Consider the following 20,304-nt stretch of genomic DNA (forward strand, 5'->3'; position numbering starts at 1 on the left):
GGTTCCTGGTTTTGGCGCGCTGCGGCCGGCGCTCGTTATCAAGAAGGCGCTCCCTCCACACTCTGTCCGCCGCCCGCTCGTCTCGCCCCCTCTCACTAGCCTCGCCGCCTCTGCGCCACCATGTCGATGCGCCGCTTGGGCGCTTCGGATTTTCGCGGAGTCCGCGAGCGCCGCTCCGACGCCTTCTCCTCCGAGATCTGGTTTGGCGAGAAACGCCTCATTCTCGGCACCTTCGACACCGCAAAGGAGGCGGCGTGGCGCCTCCTGCGGCCTCGTCGGGAGATGAATTTTCCCGACATGTCGACGAGCCAGCAAGCGCAGGATCTCTCGCCTCTCCCGCAGCTTTTCACCGACGAGGATCGTCGTGACCACCGGAGGCGGCAGCGTCGCCTCGCCATCGCCGAGATGGACGTGGAAGCCATGGCGGTGTGGTGCGAACGCTTCCCGCAGGACATCGTCAACGAGCGCCAGTTCTACAAGCAAAGGAGGACGGAGAGGGAGGCGAGGAGGACGGAGCGAGCCGCCTATCGGGAGGACAAGCGTGCGCGGAAGCAGGCCGCTCAATTAAAAATGAAGCTAGGAGAAGCGTCCTCCCGGGGCTTCCAGGACGAGCGGTATGCTGACGCCTACATTCAGACGTCGGAGGAGGACATTACCAAGTCGGAGTTGGAAAACGACGAGTAGTTGATCTTTTCTTTTAACAGTCTATGCTATAAACTATCTATGTATCCATATTATCGGCCACCCCGGCGAGTAGTTCATCTTTTTTTTTAACAATTGATCCTTGGTACTACCTCTGGCCGGTGGCCGACTAAGGAGGCGGGCGAGGGTGCGCTGTTGGATGGGGAGAGGGCAATGTGCCATCGACCAGCGGGCCCGGGGAGGGGAGAGGGCGAGCGCGCGCGCGTCCGTCTCGTTTCTGCGCCGACGTAAATCCGGCTAAAAAATGGGCCGGGAATGGGTCGCCCGCGGACGCGTGTCCGTTTGGGTCGGCGCGTTGGGCCGCCTTTTGTGTCCGTATCGACCGAAACGGATGGCGCGGATGAAATGGGTCGCCTCATTGAAGTTGCTCTAAACCACTTTTTATCAACACAAATGCGTTAACTAATACTACTAGCCAGACACAGAAGAGCATCAGGTGTAAATAAATAAATCAAATGGCGTTCCAGATCCCAAGCTTTTGTGCTGATCCATTGCTGGAGGAGCATCGCGTACGTTTAATAAGGAACTATCACATCACATTTCGCTGCCACTTGCGGTTTGATTTGATCTGATTTGATTTTGCACGTAGGTCGTTTTTAGGGGAGGGGCCTACGCACTCGCGCGCGGGCCGGATACGTACGTACGTCCGCCCTCGTGCTGAGCAGGCCGATCGACGCTAGTGGTGCACCTTTACTAGACCCTGGCAACGACATGCATGATCACAGGACCTTTGGTTTGTGACCTCACTACTCCTTCGTCTATATATCTGGGCGCTATATGAGCTGTTAGGCCATATCCTTCGCCGGTTCCCTTCCTGCCTGCCTCCCTAGGTTCGTTCAAACAGATTCGCTCAGCACAGGCAGCTCGACGACGTAGCAGAAAAAGAGAACTAGAGAAGCGATCAGTTAGCCATGGCCTCCTCGTCGCTGGACACGGAGGCGGGAGCCGGAGCGCAGCACAAGGCCGGCGGCGACGGCAGCGGGTACACCACCGCGGCCACCGCCCACGCGGTAGACACAGGTTCGTCGTCGTGTAAACGTCAATAATCCATCTACTAGTAGCTTGTTAAGTTTCGAGATGCATGGCAATGGAATGACGCGGGAGTATGCATGAGCACGTTTGCAGATTCATGGCAGCAGGTTGGGCTGCTGCTGGTGACGGGGTTCAACTGCGCCTACGTGCTCAGCTTCTCCAACCTGATGATGGTGCCGCTGGGGTGGGGGTGGGGCGCCGCCTGCCTGCTGCTCCTCGCCGCCGCCGCCTGGTACGCCAACTGGCTCCTCGCCGGCCTCCACGTCGTCGACGGCCAGAGGTTCATCCGCTACAGGGACCTCATGGGCTTCGTCTTCGGTACGCTAGCTATCGTTCTAGCCAGAGTTTCTTTTTTCTTTTCGAAAAAGCGTTCTAGCTAGGCTGACTCAATGACTTAATAAGAGCTTCGTGACTAATCATAACGGAGAAGAGAACGAAATGCATCCGGCACGTCCTCACTGATTACGCTCTGCTTGCTGTGCGTGTGAAGGGAGGAAAATGTACTACCTCACCTGGTTCCTGCAGTTCACCACCCTGCTCCTGGGAAGCATGGGCTTCATTCTGCTCGGCGGAAGAGCACTCAAGGTACGTATAATTACGGAGCCATCACTACTCTGTAGTAGTAACATTTTCCATAGACACACAACAATATTACTGCTCCAAATTGGTTGATTAATTAGTTGATCATGAGTCAAAATAGCATTAGCGCGAGCAACTTGCACGATTAACTTAACTAACCAAAGTCAACGTGCGTGCGTGCGTGCGTTGCTTTCCACCCGCATGCAGGCGATCAGCGCGGAGTTCACCCAGACGCCTCCGCGGCTGCAGTGGTTCATCGCCGCGACGGGGTTCGTCTACTTCGCCTTCGCCTACTTCGTGCCCACCATCTCCGCCATGAGGAACTGGCTGGCCACCTCCGCCGCGCTCACCGTCACCTTCGACGTGGCGCTGCTGGCCGTCCTCGTCAGAGACGGCCGGTCGAACGATCGGAGCGGGAGGGACTACAGCATCCACGGGACGGGGGCGGAGAAGGCGTTCAACGCGCTGGGGGCCGTGGCGGCGATCCTGGTGTGCAACACCTCGGGCCTGCTCCCGGAGATCCAGTCGACGCTGCGTAAGCCGGCGGTGGGCAACATGCGGCGGGCGCTGGCGCTGCAGTACACGGTGGGCGCCGCGGGGTACTACGGGATCAGCGTGGCCGGGTACTGGGCGTACGGCGCCGCCGCGTCCGAGTACCTCCCCAACCAGCTCTCCGGCCCGCGCTGGGCCTCCGTGCTCATCAACGCCACCGCCTTCCTCCAGAGCATCGTCTCGCAGCACGTAAGAGTAATTTCAAACGATCCAAGTTGTGATGGCCACTACGTACGTACACATGGGTGCTGATGATGCCGGTGCAGCTGTTCACGGTGCCGATCCACGAGGGCATGGACACGGGGCTGCAGCGGCTGGAGGAGGGCATGTTCTCGCGCTACAACATGACGCGCAGGCTCTTCGCCAGGGGGCTGCTCTTCGGGGTCAACGTCTTCGTCACCGCGCTCTTCCCATTCATGGGCGACTTCGTCAACCTCTTCGGCTCCTTCGCGCTCTTCCCGCTCACCTTCATGTTCCCCAGCATGATCGTCCTCAAGATCAAAGGGGAGTGCGACGGGAGATGGGGCAGGCTCTGGCACTGGGGCATCATCGTCGTCTCCTCCGCCGTCGGCCTCGCCACCTCCGCCGCCGCCGTCAGACTCATCCTGCACAACGCCAGCGTCTACCGCTTCTTCGCCGACACCTAGAGCACGACTATCCCGCCGCGCAGGACGGCAGGATGATGATGCAGTACGTGCGCCCAACCGTGACATAACAGTTACTACTACCACCACCACCAGACCATCGTATCCGTGTCAATTCGTGGGCACGTTAACATGCCAAACGTGAGACCAAAAAATAGCAGTACTCATAGTCATAGTAGTGGTGGTGAACCACCTGCATTGGACGCCATTTGAGCAAGAAGCAGCTTCCATTTCGGAACGAAAACCAAAGATAAAATAAAATAATGCCACTTCCCCTTGGAAGACATCACTGCGGGCGGATTTGTACAGACGAATCAATCAATCAATCAAAAAACAAACATATCCCGGGTGAAACAAACGGCAGCTCAGAACCACATCCATATGTACACACTTGCAAGTACCACACACGGTTTGCTGGATCCATCAGCAGCAGTTTCTCGTTTTTCTCTTCTTTTTCCCTTTTTTTTTTGTTGTTTTCGCATGCCAATGGCTGTTTCCTCCGGCTGGAGTTTGGATCATTCCTGGTTGGGTGTAGATACTCGAGACCGGCCCCTGCTCCCATCTTTGGAGCGGCGGATTCATCGGCCCTGCAGAACTCGACGCAGACCGATGCCTGGCGTAATCTCCGAGAGCCGATCGAGCCCTTCATGGACTGAGCTTGGAGAGCCTGCAGTCCATCGTCCAGTGTGACGCAGGGGTGGTCTCCAGCAACGCCACCCATCAGCAGTGATCCAAACCACCACTTGCTAATATAGCTTTATTCTGGTGGTGATTGGGCTCCGGCAGATTGGGCATGACTCCAAAGTCTGTCCACATTCACAGCAGGTCTGCAAAGCAAACACTTTTGTTATTACAAATGATTTTGATGCCGACGTTTCAACCCACGCACAAAAAACAGAAAATGATTTCCCAAGAAGCAACAACAATGCGCTAATCCACTCACCTGGTGTCCACAGCCAAAAGCCATGTCTTTCGGGTTCACAAGGCAGATAGGGCAAACCTGCACATGAGTAATGCTAGTAAGACGCTGGAGACCGCAAATTTGGCATAAAGAAATAGGAAATTAAAAGATCAGGTGACATTTGCATCTACGACAGGTGAAACTTTACCTGATTATCATAAGCAGAAGACGGTGCAGCAGGGGCCGCACTATGTGCAGTTTCATAGGGAGGATACGCTGATGAAGATGTACTAGGCTGAGGTTTACTAAAGCTTTTAGTTCCATAGGAATAAGCATCATGGCTTCCACCAGGAGGAGGCAGAGGAACCCTTTCTGGAGCCTTCATAGAGCGACGACTGTTTGCCACATTGATACAAGTCAGCGCATATTTCATCAGAAAGTTAAAAAATCAATGGAGCCATGTAGTGCACTTGAAAGGGGTGGGGTGGAGCATACCCTAATATTCCTAATTCCACAGTTGCTTTGTACTGTTGTGGTATCTCCATCAAGGCTGAAAGTGCAAACGCTGCCTCTTTTCTTGATTGTGGCATGTTTTTGGACATTATCTCCGAGAAGTTCACAAACTGGACAAGTAACAGATTCTTAGTGTTACAATGGCGTCAGTCGGTCAAGGTTCAGATAAGGAAAAACATATGACATCAATCATATCAGATCTTTTATCACTACGTTCCCCTGTGACTTACTTGAAAATTATCAAAAGCCCGGGCAGGAATGTTATCATCAAATTCCTTCATCATGTCCCATGGGCCATCACCAACTCCTACTAACACAATAGATAGCGGCAGTTCACTGCATACATAAGCAAAAAACTGAAGCGATGAGCAACATCCATGACATGGGAGGGCAATAAATTCAGTGCACACAATAAAGCAAGTAGTCACTGCAAAAATGAGGGTGAGGTGCACATCACTCTGAACATATCAAAACATTATAACGAAGGTAATATTGAGGACTAACCTGGCCCTCACAATGGCATCAACAGTCTTTTGCTCTTGGGAACTCAGCTGCCCAGATGCAGTATCTACACTCCTTGTGACCTAAGTAAAGAACACAAGTTAACAAGAGAACATAAAGAACATGTCCAGTTTTGAGGTTATACAGCAGAGAGAACATGGAAAATATGATAATCGCAAATATGAACTATTTGATCAAGTGTGAAGAGAACAGTTTGACACTACAGTACAGGGTATATATTTCAGATTAATAAAAGAAGGATACATATCCTGGGAGAATGATTACGATTTCGCAAACACATGAATATCGAGTTGAAGTTCTTCAAAAGTTATACAGCTTTTACCAGATATAGGAGTTTGATCTTCAAATAAAAGTTATACAGCTTTTACCAGATATAGAGGTTTTCTTCTGTGTATGTTTATTACTTCCTCTGTTCACTTTTGTAAGACGTTTTAGACAATTCAGACAGTGCCCAAAACAGTTCAAAGCTAGCTGTCCAAAACGTCTTATAAAAACGAACGGAGGGAATATTATACAAAACAGCACTCCAGATATGCATACACACAAACAGTCATGCCTATGTTAACAGAACAAGAAAAAAGCATCTTGCGGTTGGAATGCAACAATTCTAAATGAAGCATGTCTTGCATGCCCACTGCTCAGAAGTCAGAACTACAAACTGTGCAATTACATGTACCGTCAGAAGAGGGTAAAGTGTTAACATAGTACCTGTCCGTCAGCAATTATCAGCAGAACATGGTACTGCCCACCACTTTGCTCCACGATGGTCATAGCCATCTCAATTATTGGTGCAAAAGATGTCGGTCCTGTTCAAAATCAACATTAATACTCAGAACTAACACACCAATCGAACCTACTTGAAAGACAATAGGGTGACTTAAGCCTACCAGCCAAGCGCAAATGCGGAACAAGCTCCCTGTATCGCTCAAGAGCTTCTGAGAATCCATTGCAAGGTCTCTCATCAGGGTAAAAACAGAATACATCTTGGTCATGTGTAGATGCTGAAAAAAGTACACAAATGGATATGATTTAGATAAATCGTCAGAGTGGTGAGAAATGATCAACTATTACTCGATCTTTACCATCTCCAAACCCGAAGCAGGGAATCAAGTTATCTTCATCAAATTTAGACAATGTCTGTCCAAGAATCGAGATTCCTTGTTCATAAGGATTTGGCACATTGCTGATGTGATGTAAACTACGGCCATGGAAGGAGAATTTTCCTGATGAAGGGAACAAATCATTAGCATCAGGATCAGTGGAACTGATTATTGGGAATAAAGCAAAGAGGTGGTTCACAAGCAGTAACCTGTCCATTCATTGCTCTTTGTGAAATCAATGCCCACGATGAGATTCGAAGACTCGAGTCCAGCTTGAGCTAGAGCATCAGTAACCTGCAAACACATCATCAATTCTTAACTATCCGAATTTTGAAAATCAATTGTTTGCTTATGTGCCTGAATCTTATACTATTGACACTGAAGCCAGTATGCAGAAAGAACGCCAGAACCCAACAGAAGTTGGTGAACAAACTTCTGATTGATAAGCTACTAGTTGCAGTAAGAAATGCAGTGGGCCATACTTGCGAAACCGATAGGAAAGTATGATATCAGATTTAATCGGGAAAGTGAAGCAGTCAGTGTCAGACAAACTGCACCATTTGTGACAATATACAGGCATCTACACGGCACATTCGGCGACTGAGCATCCCAGAACTTGAGGCGATAGATTATTGCCACTCATAGTCATTATCCTGTTTGAGAAGACCAAGCAACACACACCAACTAGTACAAGCAAACATAATTACCAAGTTGGCAACCACCCAATAAACATGTATAATTCTTCTAGTGAGCTGCGACCAGCCAATTTCTTTTATTATCGTGTGCGGGAATCATTCATCAACAGTGATTGATGGTTGACCACGAGTTAATCTCGTTCCGATTCGGCGTGAACTCAAATTGGGTCGACCAGCTAACGGAGCATCCTGAACTCTCTGGAAATCTCGAATGGGCCGCCGATTGACCGACTACGAAGCACAAATCGGCGACGCCACCAACTTCCCAGCAATCCAAAGATGGGATCTAGGGACTTGGTATGACGCACCAATTCACTGTTTCGATCTATTCGCATCGAGAGTTCCGGACGAACACGCGAAACTGCAGCAGCCGCTTGAACTAATAACAATCCCAACAAACTCGAAATCACACGCGCGCGCGTACCTGCTCCACGGACCGGAAGTCGTCGGCGATCCGCGAGTAGCGCCGGTCGAGGCGTGGCTTGTTGGCCCCTCCCGCCCGCGCGGGCGGCGGCTGCGCGGCGGCGGGCGCGGGCTGGTAGGCCGGGTAGGGCGCGGCGTAGCCCCCCTGCTGCGGCGGCGCGCCGTAGTACCCGCCCTGCGCGTCCTGGCCGGCGCCGTACGGGTACCCTCCCGCCCCCGGCGGCCCCCAGTGCGGCGCCGCCGGCTGCTGGAAGGACGCGGAGTGCGCGTACCGCCCGTTCCCGCTCCCCTCCCTCGACTCGCTCCTCGAATGCCCGCCCCCCATGCCTCTGTCTGGCTCTCTGCCCCTCCGCCCTCGCCTGAAGAGTAAGTAGACGCGTATCTCCGCAGATCAGAACGCGGTGGCGGTGGAGGCGGCTGCTGCGGCAACGGCGGCGCGCGACGACCGGGTGTGGAGGCGACCGCGGCGACGGCTTGGAGGTTTGCTTGCGGGGTCGCGAGGATGCTTCCTGTGTGCTTCGTTTCGCCGCCTGCCTCGGCCGGGCCCCGGGGATGCGTCCTGTGCTGGGGCTGCTGTTCGCTTGGCTGACGGTGGTTGGAGTTTTGATTTGGCTGGGAGACTTTTTGGGGGCGAGTGGATGCGTCGAGCTATCACGGGGAACCGGAGGAGTATATATCCATCCAGAGGGTGGTGCGGTCCACATCCCACACGCCTAGCGCTCACGTGCAAGAAAACTCATCCCGGAGGAAACTGCTCGCCACCTGCTGCGCTTGCGCTTGCTACGTGGAATCTTCGCGTCGTGATCCTCGAAAGCGAGCCAGCTTTCCGCTCGAATGTTATTTACAGTAGCCTTCGAAGTAATAAATGACGTCCTTCGGCCTACAGTTGCCTATTCACTCTACTCGAGCTAATTTTTTTTAAATAATACTTTTTTAAAAAAAATTACAGAAATAATACGCAGAATAAAGAATTTACAAGAATAATACACCGTCGGCCCACTGCAGGCCGACTGAGCCCAGTCGGCCCACAGCAGGCCGATCGGCTATCAGGAGGCCGACTGCAGGCCGGGCAGCCACGCGGCGGCCTGTGGTTGGTCGTGCCACGTCGCGAGGGGGGAGGCAGCGGCCTGTCGGCGTGGTGCGCCCCTGTCGGCTTCCCGCAGGCCGATCGGCCACCTGGTGGCCGACAGGGTGCGGCCGACCTGACGCGCGCAGGCCAGCCCGCCCTTATCCTCTCCTTCCCTCTTTCTTTCCTGCTCTCCTTCCTCCATTCTTCTTCTCCCATTGCTCCTTTCTTCTGTGTTCTTCCTTCTCCTCTCTCTACAGAAAAATGACACCCATTTGTGCACCTAAATGAGCTACATTTTCGCGATTTTGGCACCGTGAATGGGTTCAACTCATTTAGGGCAGCGAAAAGAGGTGTTGATCTACTGACGGGGTAGCTCGTGGTGGTCGTGGTGAGCATTTTGGTGGAGGTGGTGGTGGTGAAGTTGGGGCAGTGTTCGTCGTTGGGGCAGTTGGGGTGGTGAGGTGGTGGTGGTGGTGGAGGTGGTGGAGGTGGTGGTGGTGGAGGTCGTTCGTCGTTCGTCGTTCGTCGTTCGTCGTTCGTCGTTCTTCGTTCTTCGTTCGTGGTTCTTCGTTCTTCGTTCTTCGTTCGCACGCACGCTTCAAGGGTATATTTCAGCCCTCATTTTATTTTTCGTAGGTGGTCCGGGATTATACGTAAATATTGTTATTTGCCGCGGTAGTATACGTAAATATTTGTGTGCGATTATTGTTTTTTGGCCCGGTAGTATACGGAAATATTGTTATTTGCCCCGGTAGTATACGTAAATATTATTCGTTCGCACGCACGCTTCGTTTGATGTGAAAATAAATTTGTGTGCGTTTATTCGTAATATAGTTGTAGGTACACAGTTGCGGGATAAGAAGTTGGAAACATGAATAAAAACTTGGAAAGAAAAGACAAGTTTTTTTTTTTGAAGAGTTAGGGTCGGCATGTGCATAGCAAAACGAATAATATTACATGTTAAAAAACGATGTTAAAAAATAGAGTTGGAAACATAATAAAAATTTAAAAAACGATGTTAAAAAAAAGAGTTTGAAGAGTTGGGGTAGGCGGCATGTGCATAGGAAAACGAATAATATTACATGTTAAAAAACGATGTTAAAAAACGATTAAGAAGATTTTTTTGAAGAGTTGGAAACATAATAAAAATTTAATAAGCAAGCAAAAAATAGGAAAAGTAGAACTACATGTTAAAAAACGTTTCAGTCCGTACCCGATGCGAATATGAAGCGGATTACCCGCTAACCTTTATTATGCGTATTTTCTAAAGTTTAACCCATAACAAGCAATGCCACAATGTTTTTTTTTAAACGGCCACGCTGTAGTTTAACAAAAAAACTTCTTAGCAAGGAAGAATTTTACATGATCGTAGAAATAAGACGCATGCCTTTTTCTAAATTATTTTAACATAGATTAAAATAAAAAATACATCAACATGGCCATATAATTCAAATAAACTGAATTATCATATTTGTCGGTTATATTTTTATTATTATTTGAGGCCTATTTATTATTAGTAAACATGGGCCTATTTATTATATTATTTACTATGGTCCTGGTAATATATATATAGACATGTCTAATACTTGTATTTCGATGTTGAAAAAAAATAGGTGAGTCGAGATGTCCGATGTAGTGAAGTTGAGATTTTACTATGGTCCTGGTACTGTCCAAACAAATGAGTTGGGAGCAGATCTGAGTGAATTTACTCACATAGAGGTTGCAATCAGCGCACCACAAACATGGTCTGTTAGTCAGTTGAAAGAATGGATTGCGGCAAGTTTAGGTCTTGATACTGAAACAAACACCGTCGGTGTTCATGCATTGTGGACACGGTCAAGTTCAAAAATTTACTTTTATTTGAGGCCAATAGAGGGAGACTCCGATTGGGTGCGGTGGTTACAAGGTTGTGAACGAAGGGGATGCAATCCTGTTGCTTTAGTGCTTCCCGTCGTGCAGGAGGTCACTGCACATGAAGGGGAGGGTGGCTACGAAGGACAGAGCAGTCATGTAGAAGGAGGAAATGCTTATGGTTACGACCAAGGACAGAGCAGTCAGGTAGAAGGAGGAAATGCTTATGGTTATGAACCAGGGCAGAGTAGTCAGGTAGAAGGAGGAAATGCCGATGGTGATTACAATGGCGAGGTGGACGCTGACGAGGTAGATGGGCACATGCAGAACCAGATGAAAGAAGAAGACACCGATGTTGAAAGGGGTCATGCCGATGATTCTGACGAGTCAGATGAAGAAGAAAATGCAGAGGAGGTCCCGAATCCTGCATGGTGGAATCATGACTTATCATGTGCAATGACCGTGAATGATGGACATGATTCAGCCTGGCAATATCACCAGAACAATATTGCGACGGGTGCTATGTATCCGAACAAGCAAGCCCTGAAGGATGCAATAATTAATTGGGCAATGTCCACGCAAAGGGTTTTCAAAGCTGAGGTGTCCAGTCAGAAATTCCTCACAATGGTATGCAAGAATGCAGATTGTCCCGCAAGGGTGCACGGCTTTCTCCCTAAGTATGGCACAAGTTGGGTGATAAGTGACTTAGTTAATCACACTTGTCTTATTCCCTGCATCCCTCAAGATCATGCCAACCTTTCATCCACGCTTATTGCTCGACTGTTTTACGATGAGATAGTGCAAGGCAAAGCTATGGAAGTGAAGGCAGTGCAGACAAAAGTGTTCGCCAGGTTGAAGTACAGAATTTCTTATGGCAAGGCTTGGAGGGCTAAGCATGCAGCGCTTGAGAGGAGATTTGGTTCTTATTTTGATGCATATGACTCTGTTGTCCACCTCCTCCACACCCTGCAGCAGCGGAATCCAGGCACCTATATCGATATCCAAGACATGTTCATGCCAGAGTTCCCAACTGTGAGGGTTTTGCATCGTCTCTTCTTCTCTTTCGGTGTATGCATCGAAGCTTTCAGGCATTGCCGACCGGTGATATGTGTTGACGGTACTTTTCTCACAGGCAAGTACAAGGGTCAGATACTGACAGCCATAGGTCAAGACGGCCAAAATCAAGTCGTCCCACTGGCATTTGCTTTTGTGGAGAGTGAGAACATAGAAAGTTGGACATGGTTCTTCAGGCAGTTGAAAATATCAGTTGTCAAGGAGAAGCCGAATGTGTGCATCCTTCATGACAGGCGTGCAGGTATACTCAGTGCGATAAGGACACTGACAAACCCAGGCCCTGAGGAACAAGTTCCATGGCAGGACTTGCAGAGCCGTTGGTGCATGCGCCATCTCGGGGCTAATTTCTTCTCGCAGTTTAGAAATAAGAACCTGATGAATCTGTTCAAAAAACTCTGCAAGCAGAACCAGTTATGGAAGTACAATTTGATACGCGACAGACTTAATGTGTGCACGCAGAGACACGTGAGGGACAGAAAAGCTGCAAGAGATGCAGCGGTGAGGGCACATGTTGAAGCAGTAGCTGCACAGTTGGCAACAGGAACAGCGGCCATGGAGGAGGAGGCTGTTGGGCTATGTGACCTGCCAGGCTTTGACCCACCTGGTACTAGGAGAAGGCTCGGGAGGTCGATTAAAACCTTCGAGCAGTGGATAGAGCATGAGCCTCTGGAGAGGTGGTCTTTGCTACATGACACACATGGAGCAAGGTACGGTGTCATGACAACGAACCTCGCGGAAACATACAACTTTGTCCTCAGAGGAAACCGGGCATTGCCACTTACAGCCATCGTTGAGGGTATTTTCTATGGCACCGTCAAGTATTTCAGAGACAGACGTCAAATAGCAGAGCAGCATATCTTGAACAACCCAAATACACGGTACTGTGAAAGAGTCACGAAGTACATGGACAACAAGATGCAAAAAGCTAGGTCACACACTGTAGTCGCCATCGGTAATCAAGAAAGAAGGTTTGAGGTCCGCTTAGCCAACAACAAATTCGGATGTGCAAATGAGTTGAGGACGCATGAGGTGAAAATTGGCAATGAAGCCTGGCCAACGTGTGAGTGCACATGCAATAAACCGAAATTGCTTCACCTACCTTGCTCACATGTACTTGCTGCTTGCGGGCAGCTTGGAATGGACGCAATATCGTTTGTGTCTCCATATTTTCTGAAAGAGGCTGTCCTCAATACCTGGACAGGTGAGCTGATGGGTTTTCGAGCAATGGGTAATTTCAACAGCGTCAACCCCGCCGATAGGCGTTACATTCCAAACCCAGAGCATATGCGTACAAGTAGAGGCAGACGGCAGTGTCAGCGCATCCGAAATGATATGGATGAATCTGAAGCAGGAGGTCCGACTAGGCAATGCATTCTATGCAATGAATTTGGCCATAGGGACACTAATTGTCCCACTTTCGTCATTGGGCGTGGACGAGGCAACCGGGGAAGAAGAGGAGGTAGAGGTAGTAGAGGAGTAAGGGCGAGAGGAAGAAGCTAAGTTAGCACTAGTTTGTTCTGAATTTATAATAAGTGTGCTATGGCACTATGTTCTGAAATTTGTATTAAGTGTGGCACTATGTTCTGAATTTTTATTAAGTGTGACACTATGTTCTGAATTTTTATTAAGTGTGGGACTATGTTCTGAATTTTTATTAAGTGTGGCACTATGTTCTGAATTTTTATTAAGTGTGACACTATGTTCTGAATTTTTATTAAGAGTGCCACTATGTTATGAATTTTAATTAAGTGTGCCACTACGTTATGAATTTTTATTAAGTGTGGCACTATGTTCTGAATTTTTATTAAGTGTGGCACTTTGTTCTGAATTTTGTAAATGCAGGAATGTCGGGATTGTGGTTGCTGAATGGGGACATTGACAAGGGTCATCGTGGTGCGATATGGTATGAGCGCAAGCTTGAGCCTCTCGTCACTCGCACTCCTAAGGAAAACTGGAAGATACACTCAGGATGGCTTCAGCGGTACGTGCTTTATTAATTTGCACACTGACATGCATATTAATGGTTGAAATGGGAGACAGTAACTGAAAAGTTCTCTGATGAAGGTTGAAATGGGCCGGCCTTTTACCTTTCGCGCGTCTGGTTGAATCTATCCCGGGTGAGAAACGCGTCGCCATCGATGGGTCTTTGCTGAGCTGCTTAGTGGACCGTTGGAGGCCAGAGACCCACACGTTTCACTTCAGATGGGGAGAGATGGCTCCTACTCTGGAGGATGTGTCACTTTTGCTGGGACTACCGTTGGCAGGTCATGCCGTAGGACCGTTGGACGCACCGGCTGGTTGGGAGCGAGCTCTCACAGAACGTTTTCACGGTGTTTTTCCGGATGCTCCCGATCCGGTATGGGAGCATCACGGACCTAAGTATGAGTGGTTGCTAAATTTCCGGGTAATTTCCCCTACCTATTCTCTTCAAGTTATCGCGCATAAAGTTGTAGAGAAAATAATTGCGGCTGACTAAAACTTTCTCTTCGCTTAATGCAGATCCAGAACTTCCGGGCGCCCTTGACTGCGGAACAGATCACTCGGAGCCTCGAGGCCTACTTACTGTGGCTTTTCGGCAAGGTGATGTTCACGGAGAACCATGTCACCACTATCAGCGCCCTCTACATCCCTATGGCACTCGAGATAGCGAGCGCTCAGACGACTGATCAGATCAGACAGAGGAGTTGGGGTTCGGCGGTGTTAGCGGCTACATACCGAGGTATGTGCAACGGTTGCCAGCTTACATCGAGAAAGCCAGCCCTTCTTGGATGCCCTCTATTCCTACAGCTGTGGTCGTGGGAGAGGTTCTCTATAGGGCGACCAGATGTACGGGTTCATGAGCCTATGGACGCCATGTTTGATGTTGAGGGCATCGACATGCCTACTTTCGGTCTGTGTTGGACTTGTCGCAAGGTATGCACCGTGTTGTACTTTAATGCAACTTTTTCTGCACAAGAGATCGATCGATGCGAGCGGCTACTAACTTTTATTCTCTGCAGAGACGCTTTGCTAGTGATCAGACCAGGAAGGCGTACACAACATTGAACGAGCAGTTCGATGCGTACACCGGGGTAATCTGGCAGCCCTACACGGCAGCAGCCATACAAGCGAGATACCCTGCTGGTATGTCTGTGCTATGCACAAGGGACCGAGATTACTGGATGACAAAATCTAAGATCATCTTCGATGTCTTCGTCGAGGAGATGGCACAACAGAGGGTTATGAGGCAATTTGGTCTTCTGCAGTTGGAGCTACCTCCCCCTATAGAGAACCCGGTGCCAGCACACATCCACAGGTATTAACCAGTTTTTCAATGTTGCATTTTCTTTCATAGTACTCCATTCGAAGCTTTAGGTAATTGTTGAACACACACCACAATTTTAGGACGACAAGGAAGGGCATGAACAGGACAACTGCTGAATGGCTAGTTAGACTAGAGCCGTATGTTATAGAATGGGAGACAGCAAACACAAATCTATGGCACGAGAATCACAATTTCGATCTCGATGAATTCAATCTCTATTTGCGGCGCTACATGACCGGAACACGGTTACGCATTGTTGAGTACTCCCACCCAGAGGAGTTACCGGATCCTACTCCGTTGGATATGTACCCGAGCTATGATACTTCGGGCTCTAGGCAGTACGCGGTAAGATATTTTTTCTTTACGTAATGTTGTCACATACTTTGACGTGCAAGAGACAGACATTATTAATCGTCATGGAAATTTGCAGGCTACCTTGACACGCGAACTGTACGACGACGTGACCACCTTTGGACGATCACTATCGTCTGGACCTCTTCTTCAACATCGTCCAGTGGTACAGCCCTTCTTGGAAAGAATTCAGAATAAGATACGGACTGTGTACGAGGCTATCACGTGCACCCGGAGAACCGATGTTGTTCAGCACGAGCAGGAGCAGCCGCGTCACTCCATGCAACGACATCAACCACGTCCACGCCTAGCACAACAGCCGACAACCATGCCACCCCGTCCTGCCAACCTGGCAGTTCTACGTGGCACCCGCAGCACTATGGTCCCACGTCGAGCTTCGTGTTTTCTCCACAGCCACAGCAACACGGTCCCTCGTCGAGCTTCGTGTTTTCTCCACAGCCACAGCAGCACGGTCCCTCCAGTTTCGTGTTTCAGCCAGAGCAGACGTCACACCCAGCAGGTATGTGTCTTCATATTTATTGTTTTCAATATTAATTGACGCGACCTCATTCTTCATGATGAACCGTTTCATCGCGTAGGGGCCTATGGATATCAGGCGTCTATGTCGGCATCACATGATACGTGGGGGAGTGATCAACATCCCGAGGACAACATACAGGCTCAGATGTCGCAGCACACCCAGTGGATGAACATGTTTTCGACTCCTCCACCAGGCCCCACACAGGATACACAGCATGACCAGGGAGAGTCTGAGATTCCTCCTCGTCACGTTAGGGCACCCGACAGGTTGGGATGGTCCCCGATTCCAGATCCGCCTCCCCGCCAGGCCAGACGTCGTCACTGACGCTTCTATGTATCTGTATCAGTAGAGACATTACCATCTATTTCTGTGTAAGACTTATGTCTATTCTATGTATGAGACAAATGACTATGTACTTATGTACGAGACATATGCCTACTCTATTTTAGTACTCTGTTATCGGAACTACAAGATCATATGTAGATAGAACATAATATTCATACAACGAGACATTGCAAGCAAATAGATAGAACTATATCTAAATTAAATGGTACGTAATTGAACTCACAACATACAGCATAAAAACTACATGAAGTCATCATCGTCATATGTTCGCGCCAACTTTTTCCCGCCATATGTTCGCGCCAACTTTTTCCCGCCACCCGTTTCCCGCCACCCGTTTCCCTCCACCCTTTTCCCGCCACCCGTTTCCCGCCACCCGTTTCCCGCCAACCCTTTCCCTCCATATCGCAGCCGTTCTTTCCCGCCATTTTCTCCTCTCTACCTATAAAACCCCCTTCAGACGGAGCTGCATAAGCATTGCAGTGTGCTGGTGGTAAATTGGAGCACTGTGGTGGAGGTGAAGCTGTTGTTCGTCATTCTTCGTTCGAGCCGGAGCACCGGCAGTTTGGTGGCCGCCGTTCGTCCTTCATCCTTCGCACGCACGCTTCAAGGGTATATTTAAGCCCACATTTTATTTTTCGTACGTGCTCCGGTAGTTTTTGTTAATATTTTTAGATGTCAACTAATTAATCTGTCAATATTTGTAGTTGCTACGGCAAATATTCGTAATATAATTGTAGGAGGGTGAATTGTATTAGTTGCTCCGTTAATATTCTGTAATATATAGCTTCGTAATATATAGACATGTCTAATATTTGTTAGTGGGGATATTAAGGGGTAGGGTAGGTACTCAATGCGATTTGTGTGTTGCAGATGGCTGAGAGTACTCAGTGGGTGCTTAGCCCTATTGTTCATGTCCAAGGCTTGTCTCCAAGTGTTGTGCAAGTTAGTGAAGTGGACCTCACTTTTGATTGGTTGAAGACTAAATTCATGTTGAAGCAAGGCTTGAAGGAAGACGATTTTGTGTACTACGTCAGCAGCAAGCATTCGGATGGCCCTGGGGAAAGAAAATTGATTGACATAACTGATGATGGCAAGATTCAAGAAATGCTGAGCGAATGGGAATGGAAAAGGGTTGTTCAGTTGCATTGCTACAGGAAACCGAGTTATATGTGATGCATTTGTCATTCGAGATCCGCCTCCCCGGCAGGCCAGACGTCGTCATTGCCGCTCCTATGTATCAGTAGAGACATTACCATCTATTTCTGTGTGAGAACTTATGTCTATTCTATGTATGAGACAAATGACTATGTACTTCTCTACGAGATATATGCCTACTCTACAAGATCATATTTAGATAGAACATAATATTCATACAACGAGACATTACAAACAACTAGATAGAACTACATCCAAATTAAATGGCACGTAACTGAACTCACAACATACAGCATAAAAACTACATGAAGTCATCATCGTCATCCTCGATCGATGCAGAACTCTTGCCCTTCGACGATGAAGAACTCTTGCCCTTCGACGATGCAGAAACCTTGCCCTTCGATGATGAAGAACTCTTGCCCTTCGACGATGCAGAACCCGGAAGCGGCGGCATGAAGATATCATCTTCGTCCTCGCTTTCCTCAGTCCATAAACATGGATTATTTGCTGCAATCCTTCTGAAAGTTTCACTCTTCGGCACCACTACCTTCTTCCACCTGTCATGCAACCTAAGAAGTTCTTTACGTACCTCCTCATAGGTCCTTTCAGGCCACCCAGAACTACGTAATTGGTGAGCCAACTCATTCATTATGGTGTCACTACCGGTGAGTTCGTCCCATGGAACTATCCTATATCCATCCTGAAATCTGTAGCTAGCCTCAGAAGAGTACTGCTCATCCCAGGGTGAAAACTACGATCGAAAGGATAATGGGACATCTCAACTACACTACACTGCAATGCTTATCCAGCTCCGTCTGAAGGGGGTTTTATAGATAGAGACGAGAAAATGGCGGGAAAGAACGACTGCGGTATGGCGGGAAATGTTGGCGGGAAATGGGAGGAGGGAAACGGGTGGCGGGAAACGGGTGGCGTGAAATGGGTGGCGGGAAATGGGTGGCGGGAAATGGATGGCGGGAAATGGGTGGCGGGAAATGGGTGGCGGAAAATGGATGACGCGAAAAGCACAGTTTGGAAATGTCGATAACTTTCAAAACAAATGTTCATCACAATGGAAAAAGTTCCCGCCTTTCAAAAAATGCATGCAATTTTTTTGGAAAATATGATAAGAAATGGTTCGTGCCACTAAATGAATGTACGTCACCTTTGCTGGAAATATTCTCGTGTTTCCAAAAAATATCCATGACACTCTACAAAATGGTACTCCCTTCATCCCATAATATAAGATGATATTACAATCAATATACTCACATATCACGTGGGTTAACAAATGTTTAGATGGATCATGACATTTTAAGAAAATATTCGCGTGTTTCTAAAAAAAGTTTGTGAAATTTTCAGAAAAGCATTTTAAAAAATGTTGTGTGGTTTAAAAAAATGGTATTTCCATTAAAAATGTATTTGAAGAAATGTTACCATGTATTCATAACGTGTTAAAATATATACTTTTAAAAAATATTCGCGGTAATATTAAAAATAGGCACGCACCAGTCGGCCCACAGCAGGCCAACTGAGCCTAGTCGGCCCACTGCAGGCCGACTGGGCCCTGTCGGCCAACTGGAGGCCGACTGGGCTTGAATCTGCTGGCCGACAGCCCAATCGGCCAGCAGCACACTGATGGGCCTCCAGTCGGCCTGCTGTGGGCCGACTGGGCTCTGTCGGCCTGCAGTAGGCCGATGGTGTATTATTTTTGAAAAATCTTTTTTTTGCGTATTATTTCTGTAATTTTAAAAAAAATGTATTATTTAAAAAAAATTAGCCTCTACTCGATGTCTTTTTGATTGTTTTCTCTTAAAAAGGGTAATAAATGGCATCTTTCCGGAAACAAATATACTCTTCGCGAGATTGTTTGTAAAATGTCCTTTGTGTATTTGGATTTTGGAAATTAAACATTTGGTACCTCACTGGTTATGCGACCGGAACACACACATCTAGTGTCCTCCTGAGTCGCGCCTAATGGTTCGTAGGCCATGGCAATTTTTAAGTCACCGGAGGAGGTTATTCTCGAGCTGAATATGCAAGGGCACGAGAATAAATATGTGGTTGGATGGTACCCTCACACACAAAAAAGAGGTCGGTGGTACCCCGGCCCATAAGGGGTCAAACTTCAGGTTTGACGCTTTTGTTGTCTCATGAAAGGCGAATATTTGTATAGTGGGAGGCGGCGTTTCTTCGACAGCAAGACGTCTGTGGTGACCTCGTCAGTCTCAACACTTGTGTCAGCTCAGTCTCTCACGGGTGCTCATAGAGGCAGGGTGTGATATGCGCAATTATAGGGATGGGTGTTGTGTGTGTGCCTGTGTGCGTTTGCCGCCTATATTGTATTTCTAAAAAAAATATGCGGGGGCACCACGGTGACTATAGCCACCAAATGCGCGTGGGCTAGGTTTTCTATATGAAATTTCCGCTTTTTATTTGAAGACCTCGGATAAATCTGAGATCATAGCATTCCTAATACATCCCAGAAATCTACGAAGCCACGTTCTGAAAAGTTCATTACATCAACCTTTCCTAACTAATCCATGATTGGCACTGTTTGCGGATCATCCATCCCATCGCACTTCAACCTGCTGAACGGAAAGCAGCAGATTCTTCACCTCTTCTACAAATGGTTCAAGGGGAGAGAGGTCTCTCTCAATTGACTTGAGCTTGTTGACCATCTCTGTGTAGTCCATTTCCAGTGGTAGCTCCTAGACACTCCCCCCCCCCTCTCTTAATCTCGACAGACAGGTTCACCACTCGTTGGAAGCATACAACTCTGCTAGCTCTGGTTCTGTGGTGGTCAATAGAAAAAGGCACACTCTCGCGATGAATGAGCCATGGTGATCCTGAAGAATTGCACCCCCACCACCTATTTTTCGACAAAGGGTGGACTTTATTGGCTCAAAATGGAGCATCAAGAGGATACATAACACAATGAGCACACACCCGGC

At 48.4% G+C, this 20,304-nt stretch overlaps 2 protein-coding genes and 1 long non-coding RNA gene across 3 annotated transcripts; 2 read left to right on the plus strand and 1 right to left on the minus strand.

Moving 5' to 3' along the window:
• The first annotated feature begins 1,505 nt into the window (after positions 1–1,505).
• LOC123080186 (probable proline transporter 2) lies at positions 1,506–3,664 on the plus strand. Its single transcript, XM_044503085.1, has 5 exons — positions 1,506–1,722; positions 1,828–2,052; positions 2,225–2,319; positions 2,521–3,054; positions 3,132–3,664. The coding sequence occupies exons 1-5, from the start codon at positions 1,614–1,616 to the stop codon at positions 3,510–3,512; spliced, it is 1,344 nt and encodes a 447-aa protein (XP_044359020.1). The 5' UTR covers positions 1,506–1,613; the 3' UTR covers positions 3,513–3,664.
• A 96-nt stretch (positions 3,665–3,760) lies between these two features.
• On the minus strand, positions 3,761–8,316 carry LOC123080185 (E3 ubiquitin-protein ligase RGLG2). The gene is made up of 11 exons (XM_044503084.1): positions 7,665–8,316; positions 6,755–6,839; positions 6,528–6,668; positions 6,333–6,446; positions 6,154–6,251; positions 5,428–5,507; positions 5,154–5,259; positions 4,906–5,033; positions 4,619–4,805; positions 4,453–4,509; positions 3,761–4,336 (listed from the first exon to the last, which is right to left on the minus strand). The coding sequence occupies exons 1-11, from the start codon at positions 7,986–7,988 to the stop codon at positions 4,256–4,258; spliced, it is 1,401 nt and encodes a 466-aa protein (XP_044359019.1). The 5' UTR covers positions 7,989–8,316; the 3' UTR covers positions 3,761–4,255.
• A 6,946-nt stretch (positions 8,317–15,262) lies between these two features.
• LOC123075198 (uncharacterized) lies at positions 15,263–16,112 on the plus strand. Its single transcript, XR_006436108.1, has 3 exons — positions 15,263–15,306; positions 15,392–15,832; positions 15,912–16,112. It is a non-coding gene; the product is annotated as an uncharacterized lncRNA (long non-coding RNA).
• Positions 16,113–20,304: the final 4,192 nt, after the last annotated feature.

Source organism: Triticum aestivum, chromosome 3D (genome assembly GCF_018294505.1).
Source record: "Triticum aestivum cultivar Chinese Spring chromosome 3D, IWGSC CS RefSeq v2.1, whole genome shotgun sequence".
Classification (NCBI taxonomy): Eukaryota; Viridiplantae; Streptophyta; class Magnoliopsida; order Poales; family Poaceae; genus Triticum; species Triticum aestivum.